The sequence below is a fragment of the Nestor notabilis genome, unplaced genomic scaffold (genome assembly GCF_000696875.1).
Source record: "Nestor notabilis isolate BGI_N333 unplaced genomic scaffold, ASM69687v1 scaffold20630, whole genome shotgun sequence".
Lineage (NCBI taxonomy): Eukaryota > Metazoa > Chordata > Aves > Psittaciformes > Psittacidae > Nestor > Nestor notabilis.
In genome coordinates, this window is record NW_009910938.1 from 30,920 (window position 1) to 39,644 (window position 8,725).

The 8,725-nt window shown below is 37.9% G+C and overlaps 1 protein-coding gene across 1 annotated transcript in view; it reads left to right on the forward strand.

The window, feature by feature from the left end:
• Positions 1–1,119: 1,119 nt before the first annotated feature.
• LOC104404038 (ras-associated and pleckstrin homology domains-containing protein 1-like) overlaps positions 1,120–8,725 on the forward strand; it is a gene marked incomplete at its 3' end in the record, with an annotated part of 33,337 nt that continues 25,731 nt past the window's right edge. The window contains exons 1-3 of the mRNA XM_010012380.1: positions 1,120–1,239; positions 4,313–4,418; positions 5,350–5,871. Of these exons, the coding sequence (XP_010010682.1) occupies positions 1,120–1,239; positions 4,313–4,418; positions 5,350–5,871 (748 nt within the window). The remainder of the gene's footprint in view (positions 1,240–4,312; positions 4,419–5,349; positions 5,872–8,725) is intronic.

Here is an 8,725-nt window from a genome sequence, read left to right on the forward strand (position 1 = left end):
ATGACATGTAAACTGGTGCTTTCTGAAACCTACGTAGCATATTGCTATGTAGCCCATGACTTGACCAAATCAAGCTGTAGGGCATGCCGTTTTTTGTGTATCTCTTGATGGCGATCTGGTCACATGTCTCTCTGGATATTCTGGATGTAGCACATCTGTAGGAGTTACACTTCTGTAGTGCCTCATTGGTCCCAAATTGTTGCCTGTGTTGTTGTTTCCACACACCCCCACCCCCCCATTTAAATTTTCATTCTGAACCAGATCCTGAGTTTAACAGTGTGAATGTACCCAGAAAGACATGTGTATCTTAGCTCCACATAAGGGGTCTGGAGGACATGTTTGGGGAAGAGAATAGAAGCTTGTTTAACAAAAGATTAATTTCCTTTGAGGTGATAACGAAAAACCTGTGGAGAACATTAAGTCCTTATCTTGGTCCCTGAAATCTGTTGAATGAAGGAGGGTCTGATAGCTGTAACGGTGACTCTCAGCTTCCAGGAAGGAGTTTCGTTGTTGGGTAAAAATTGTGCATTATCACTGAAGTGATCTGGACAGTGTCCAAGATTTGAACTGTCTCATGGGATGTATTGCTGGCGTTCTCTGTGGCCTGTTTAAGCATTTCTGTTTACAGATGTGTAGAGTCAACTATTTGCAGTGCAGGGAGACTGCACTTCCTGCGGGTTGAATAGTGTTGCTTAACTGTAGTGTTGCTTAACTGTGGTCAGCTGAATTCCTTGGACAAGAGTTGAATTTTTGTAATGTAGAATCAACAGACTTTGCCAACAATAGCTGGCAGTGAATGCACATGCAAGGCTAGCATGAAATAATTTCTGATACTGTATTAAATATTGTGGACTCTGGGATTTTTTCCTGCATGGTTCTGACAAAAGCGAACTGCAAGAATGGCTTTGTAATTATTCATTCCAGCTTTCACACTAACTCTTTACTTCTGAGCAGGATAATAAACTGTGAACATATGCAATTTTTATAAAGCTTATGGACAAATACGTGCTTTGACTTCAGAATGCTTTTTCATGAACTTAGTAGCTGACACCAGATTTATTAGACACTGATACTGTTTGAGTATCAAACATACATGTTTTGGGTTTCTTTCTTTTTCAGATGGAGCAATTATCAGATGAAGAACTTGACCATGGTGCAGAAGAAGATAGTGATAAGGAAGATCAGGATCTGGACAAGATGTTTGGGGCCTGGCTGGGGGAACTGGACAAACTCACACAGGTTAGGGAGGTTTCAATCATCTTGCAGAATAATTCTTTATAAGTATTGCATGTTTCTTTTCAGTTGGATGATAACCACTTAGCACTGTCACTTGCAGCTAAGTCAACTATAGCATATAGCCAGCTTGGTACTCTTCAAGTGTTTCTAAATTGGCTTGTTTTCACCATCTCAAAATTGTTAAATTCATTTTTCACAACCTGCTAGTTTGACCTTTCCCAAAGGGTATGATTTTTCAGCCATGTGAGCTGGCCCTCCTGAATAAAGTATTTAATCCTCTCCCTCTTTATCTAAAGTAAAAGTATGATACCTCAAGCTTCATAAAGCTGGAGAAGAGGCAGCTTTTCTCGTCTTCATCTTACCCAAAAACTGAAGGAAAATTGAGCTAATCCACGTGACAGCATTTCAAATTCAGACATACCTCTGATATTTTCTGATTAAATTTCTGCTTGCAAGATCTAAATGTAGATAGCAATCTAGGGGAAAATGATTTTATGATTTTTTTTTTTTTTCCTCCAGCTGAACTTATGCATGCAGGAAAATAAAGAATCCTATCTTTTGAGATGAATGGAAGACTGGGTGAAATAAATCTATGTATCTCTATATAAACTCTTGAGTTTTTTTAACTTCCTGTGAAGGATTTCTAACAGTAAGTGGGAGCCATTTTGGAAGCATGGGCTCTAAAAGTTACCTCAGATGAGGGTCTTCACAGAAGAGCAAAATGAGTAATAAGTCTTAGAACTTTTTGTTCTCTGCTCCATTTTTTCAGGTATGAGCAGCCTAGAAGCATAAGCATACTTTACTTAGGGCTTACAGCTACACTATTGACATACAGGCTTAATGGTGATGTCTGAATTTGTGTGGTGATCCATGCAAAATTATTAAAACCTACTAACAGATAGTTAAAGGGGTGACCCACATTATTTGTTCTTCACTTTCCTATTGCTGTGACTGTACAACACAGTTCGCAACACAGCCTGACAGTTGCCCTTCTGTCTTCTGTGATTACTGAGAAAACTTTCAAAATTTACATTCAAAACTTTGAATGACCTCATATAGTTTTGTATAATAAAGAAGTTAATGCAGTTAATTGTGTCTCAGTTTGTTTGATGGAAAGTGATTGTGTCTTGATGATCCATCCCAATAAAGCCCTGGAGCTTTTATACAATAAAGGGGGTGATTAGAGCAAAGTGCATTCTCCTATAGTCTCAGCATTTGTTGCTTTTTATCAACTGGACTCTAAGAGCAGTAGGAGGAAAGTTGTCCTTTTTTTTTTTTTTTTTTTTTTTTTTCTTTTTTGTGCCCAAGTTCCTTGAATTTTAACTTCCTTTATAGATTTCCTAAATATATTGCTTGGGGAGTGGGGGGGGAATGATTGAAAGTAAGACCCAAATTCTTTCCCCCATGGAAGTGCTTCTTAAAAGATCTGTAGCTGTTAAGATGCCCATGAGATCATTTGAATTCATGATACCTTCTTTAACTGTTGTTCTAATAAAAGCATTATAAAATGCAGTCACAAAATTTGCAGCACATGAGCAACTGTTTGGCACTGATGTAGAGTGCATTAACATTTATCCACAGAGTTATCCTACTCTGTGGTACAGGTTAAAGGAAGGAAATCTTGCCTTGCTTCTCATGATCATGCAGATCTAAGCTTTTGGGTTGTTCCATTTTTTAGCAGTTCTCCAAACTGGTAGTGAGCATCATATTGTGTTATGGAGAATGTACTCTGATAATAGTGAGAGCATGTCATATGTGTTTCCAAGGATGTGAAATACTGAATTTAACAATAATTAAGTTAAAACACTTTTTACATGCTTTTAACTGGAACGTATTTGCTTTACAGAACATATATTGTGATAGTCTATGGGTTCAGTCTGAAAGAAAGAGCCATAATTTGCCTATTCTGTCTCCAGTTTCACTGCTGCCTCTAGGGTTCTAGATAGATGTATTATTTTTATTCACTTATTCTGTGTGGGACAATATGTAAGCTCTATGAAAGGTACTAGAAGTGGAGTTTTTTCTACCTGATGGAAGACAAGGCTGCATCACTGGCTTCTCCTCACTAAGTGATAGTTGACTTGCTGAAAAAGTGATTTATTTTTTTGTTTTGCAATTCAAACCAAACTGAGAAGGGAGTTCAGCAAAAATAAATAGTGGGGGAAAAATAGGGCATTGGATTTTTAACAGAAAAGCATAGTGATAAACTTTGTTCTGTTGGAGCTAAAGAGAAATGTTTCTTTCAGACAGGCATACCTTCAGGGAAGCTTTATCGGAACAAGCCTCAGCAGCAGCAAGAGCTAAATTCCCCGTCTAACCTTGTCATTCCAAGGGCAGCAGTTCCAGACCCTGTCATCTTGGGTCACCAGCTGGATCATAGTGCCCTACTGCTTGCTACTTTATCCTGTATTTATTATAGCATTATGCTCACATTAGCCTTCAAAACATAACAACTTAATGTATTAGGTAGAATTATGTCTCCTCCTCCTAATACTAGTTTTTCTTAAAAAAAAAATATTATTGTGCATAAACTGACAGGGGTTTCTTTCATAATTTACTATTTTTCACAGGAAAGGCTTAATGAGAAAAATGTCTGAATTTAGCCAATTTTAAATCCCTTTTAATAAAAACCAGCTTTTGTGTGCTTATGCCACGATTATGCTCATAAGCTAATGATGCATTTCGTAGAGAGGATGCCACAGTTTTGAATGTGTTCAGACACTGCAGATTTGTTGTTACAGGTAAGCCAACTGTCTGTTTCAGAATGAGCTGGTATGTAGTACCACTTAAAAATGCATTTGGAACATGCTTCCATACTTTTGATTCTAGAAAAGAAAGAAAAACCAAACAAAACAGAATGTGTTTAACATCTTTTCTCCATCGAATATCTGAAGCTGAATCTCTAATGTGTGTTTTCAGCGTTTTAAGTCTAAAGCCTGAACAAGAGATTTTTTTAATTTAATATGCCTGGAGTTTTTGAAAAGTTTCTCTTAAAATTACTTTTCTTTTGTCTTAAATATATGCTTGTCTGGTTCCCTGTCAAACTGTGTCCTGCCTGTTTCTTTGTCTTTTTCAGAGTTTGGATACAGACAAGCCTGTGGCACCAGTGAAGAGATCACCCCTCCGTCAGGAAACCAATCTTGCCAACTTCTCATATCGCTTCTCCATGTATAATTTGAATGGTATGTTGAAATATTTACCCCTTCAAATATTAGTTCAGGAAAAAAAACCCTGTTCCAGCTATAAATAAGAGCATCATAAGATATGAGTGCATTTAAATATACTTCTAGCTGAAGTGAGAATGTTTGCTGAAGGCATTGCTTTCTGATGGCACAGAATTTTTAGTATCTTAAAACAGTTTCTTTTGTAGCACCTAGTATCTGAGAATTGTAGCCTAGTGCTTATATGAAAATACACATTCAGGATCTGGGCTCATGAAAGGATGAATTGATATGTAACTGTTAAATGGGAAGAAAAAGCATCTTGCTTCATGGGACAGGATGCAGGAATGTAGCTACAGAATGCTTTCACCCTTAAAAAGAAAATAATGTTTTTCCTTGTCCTAAAATAGCTTCCTCTGGTTATAATACAGGAAGCTGCAGTTTAAAGGCTTAAGTAATTGTATAGTATTTTGTGGGTATGTGTTTTTTTTGAGTTTTGGTTTTTTTTGGTTTTTTTTTTTTTTTTTTAAGCAGTGTCACATACTTTGCATTGCTTTAGCAGAAAATGCTTAGCAAAACACCTACGCTTCTTTTGAAAAATTGATGCATGATACAGTTCAAATGTATTTTTAGATTCTGTTCACAGGACAGCAGTTTAAACTTTTCAGGTATAATCTGAACCGTCATAGATTTCTTCTGTCAGCAAACGTATTTAACCTAAATAGTTTGTTGGTTTGTTTTGGGGTTTTTTTAGTTGCTCTTAAACCAGTCTATGTTAGTAGTGCAAATAAATTTCTGCTTAGCAGTAAGCAGAGATTTTTGCAATACAGATGGGAAAAGAAAATAGAGCTTCCATTGTTCCCTTACCCTAACTGTTAAATTTGGTAACACAAAGTGTTGCACAGATCAGTGAAGTGACCCTACAACTACTGAAAACTCTTGTTTGTTGCAGAAGCCCTGAATCAGGGGGAGACTGTGGATCTAGATGCCCTCATGGCTGATCTCTGTTCCATAGAGCAGGAGCTCAGCAGTATTGGGTCTCATTCAGCAAACAATGCTGCAGTGAAACGCCTTGCCACAGAATCCAAAGCTCAGAAACCACCCGCTAGCCGAACTTCTACTAAGCACAGCAGCATGAAAGGATTATCCTCATCTGGTAAGGTGACTAAACCATCACATGCCAATGTATCTTTGGATGACATCACTGCACAGTTAGAGAAGGCCTCTTTGAGCATGGATGAGGCAGCCCAACAGTCTGTTGCAGAAGATACCAAACCAGTAGTTACTGCTCAGCACAGGAGGACAGCATCTGCTGGCACAGTGAGTGATGCTGAGGTGCGCTCAATCAGTAACTCCTCCCGTTCCAGCATAACCTCTGCAGCTTCCAGCATGGACTCCTTGGATATTGATAAAGTGACAAGACCTCAGGAACTGGACTTGACATCACAGGGGCAACCAATCACTGAGGTAATGTGTCACTGATTCAAGATTTTGGCTTGGTTTGTTTGTGTGTGTTTGTGTGTTTTTCTTTAAACTCATCCATCCATTGCTCTTCCCCATGCTGACACTCCTAGCTAAATATCTTCAGTGCATGGATGGCATATGCTGTGGTTACTTCTTTTTCCGGTTTTGTTCCTGTGTGCAAGAATCTTTTTAAAGAGATTCTTTTTTTTTAATGGTTTTCCCCATCTCTTCCTCCTCCTATGCCATGGATTTGAATATTTTATTGTTAATGGTTTTATCCTAAGTAAATCTCATATATTGCTTTTAATTTAAATCTGAGGAGTGCACAGGTGTGGAACAAAGAAAGTTTAACGTACAAGACTATATTCCTGTTACAGTACACTTAATACACATGAAGCAACCTACTAGTGCATATCCGGACCTATACTCTACCAGTAATTTGCTGCTACTTAATGTTCTTGTTTAGTGTATGACAGGGAGAACTGTTTGGAGCAATGCACAACACAGAAAAGCAACTGGGCTGAGATACAGCAAGAAGAGATGTTCATCTGGGATTTTGGTGCCTCGGCTTTGCTTAATCAGAGAGGAAACTTTTCAGTAAAAATACAGGCAGTTTGGGAACGTTGAAAGTGCTGGTGACTTGTGTAAGGAAATGAGAACAAATGTTCCAGTGAATTTAGAGAACTTAAACTAGAAGGTGTCTTGTAGAAATACCCTCCTAAACAGAATTCTGGCCTGTTCTAAAGTCAGTTGTACTAATATGTATGTTCTCTTTTACGGGAGAAAACTGGAACAAGCTGAGTTTATTCTAATCAATAATTAACACTAATTTGAATGAGCTGTGCTGAAAGCATGCCCCTACCCATCTGCAGCAAAAGTTCATTTGATGTAAAGAGTGAATGATGCAGGCTTGTCAGTCTAATGATCAACTCCTCAAGGTCACACTTAAATTTAAATCTTTATTTGAAATGGCGAGAAATGAGTAAGTGACAGTTTAGGTAAAATGTCTCTTTGTAAAAAAAGATAGTGTTCAGTATTTATTTTAAATTATTTAAAATTATTATTTTATTGGAGATTTGTATTGAGTGAAGCAAGCCAGAGGTAGGTAGAAATGTATTCTTTTCTCTTAGGAAAGTTAAAATGCAAGCCTTTGCATTATTGCTGTACACCTAAGTGTTGTAGCCAGCCTATGACAATCATTGATTATATTGTTGCTTGTCAATCATCTTCTTTCTGTAGTATGACAAGGCTTATTTTGGTGTGGGGATTTTTTTCTGTTACTCATGCTGATATCTCTTTTTGTTTGTTTTGGAGGTTTTCATGTAGAAGGTTAGGCAATACTGCATTTTTGTCTTTCAGCCTAAAAATATTATTTACTTGAAGTAATTGCTTCTGTAACTTGCATAGCATAAGAAAAATTTTGCTTTTCTTAATTTAAAAAAAATGCAGGATATTGTCTGCAGTTGATTTTGCAGGTCTCTCTCTAGATATTAGCCGTTTTTACTTCAGGAGTGATATGCTGAGGCATCAGTAAGATTGCCCTTCTTGTCTCTTCAATTCTTCATGTGGTGTGAGTAATCAGCAAGGCACCTGCTGCATTCTAAGTAACTTGATGTTGGTGAATCGAGAGACAGAGGTCAAGAAGTTGCTTTGTCTTCACAGGAAGCTAATCTGTATTTGCTGCAAGTGTTGCAGTTGCTTTCTGTGCTCTTAGCCACTGACTGCAAGGCTCAAAATCACCCCAAAAGCTTTTCTCACAAAGATATGCAAGCGCTGCCTTTGTAAACCCGGTGATTGCTTCTCATAAGAATGTGGCTATTGTTTCTCTGCCCAGATAGGTTGATAAGAATGATTCCTTTGAAGGAGGTAACCAGAAAGTGTTGGTAATTTGAGAGGCAAATTCTGCTCTCAAGTAGAAGCCTCTACACTCAGTAACAGTGCTGCTTTGTTTCTGCTCTATCTGTTCTTTTTTAGTAGCCTGAGGATGGTGTTAAACTCTGAGAAATTGTCCTCAAATTTACAGAATTGGTGTTCAACTATTCAGTATTAAAACTGTTATGGGATGGGACTTTTTCAGAAAAGGGGAAAAATCGCATTTATTGAGTTTGTGACAGAGTCTGTGGTGGTGGTTTTGAAATTAACTTCACCTTATAAATGCACAGAAACCCAAGGATTCCTTGGTAGAATCACTGGATCCAAACAAAGTTTATTTCCTTTTTTGTTCATTTAGTGCCTTAAAAGTACTGTCTAGGGGTTTGCTAATCTTCATGGCGAGGTTGTAAACTGAACCAGCTTTTCCTAGTATGGCTGAATTCCACCCTTCCACCCATACAGTTGACTCAGTGAGTGCTGTTTCTGATAGAGGACATCCCCCTGAGGAAGTAGCCTTTGAAGAGGACGTAGTGCCCATGTATGAAAAAAAAAATAAATTTTTTTGTGCAGAAAGTGGCTGTGGCCATAGCAGATCTGTTTTAAGATTTGCTGTTCTCACATAGTGCTTCAGGTTAGCTCTTTTCTTTTGCCTGTCTTCCTTCAGACTGCCTATAGTTGAGCTGACCTTTAAAGTTTTTCTTTGCTGCTATGGCTCTTGCAAAAGAGGTCAGTGACTTGGCAGCTCTGCCCTTTTGACCCACCCTTTTTGTCCTTTCCAGAAGTATAGGTACTTTAAAAAGTCATCCTTTCTTCTGCAGCTTAATGTTATGCTCTTCCTCTTGTGATTGCAGTAAAACAGTAAAATGGAAGACCATTTTGATAGGGGGAAATACTTGTCTGAAAACGGGTATTAACCTTTACAGTTATTAATTTCGGTATTCTGTCTTAAACAATTCTGCTATGTATGTAAGAGCTCCCTGTCCTGGAAGTGT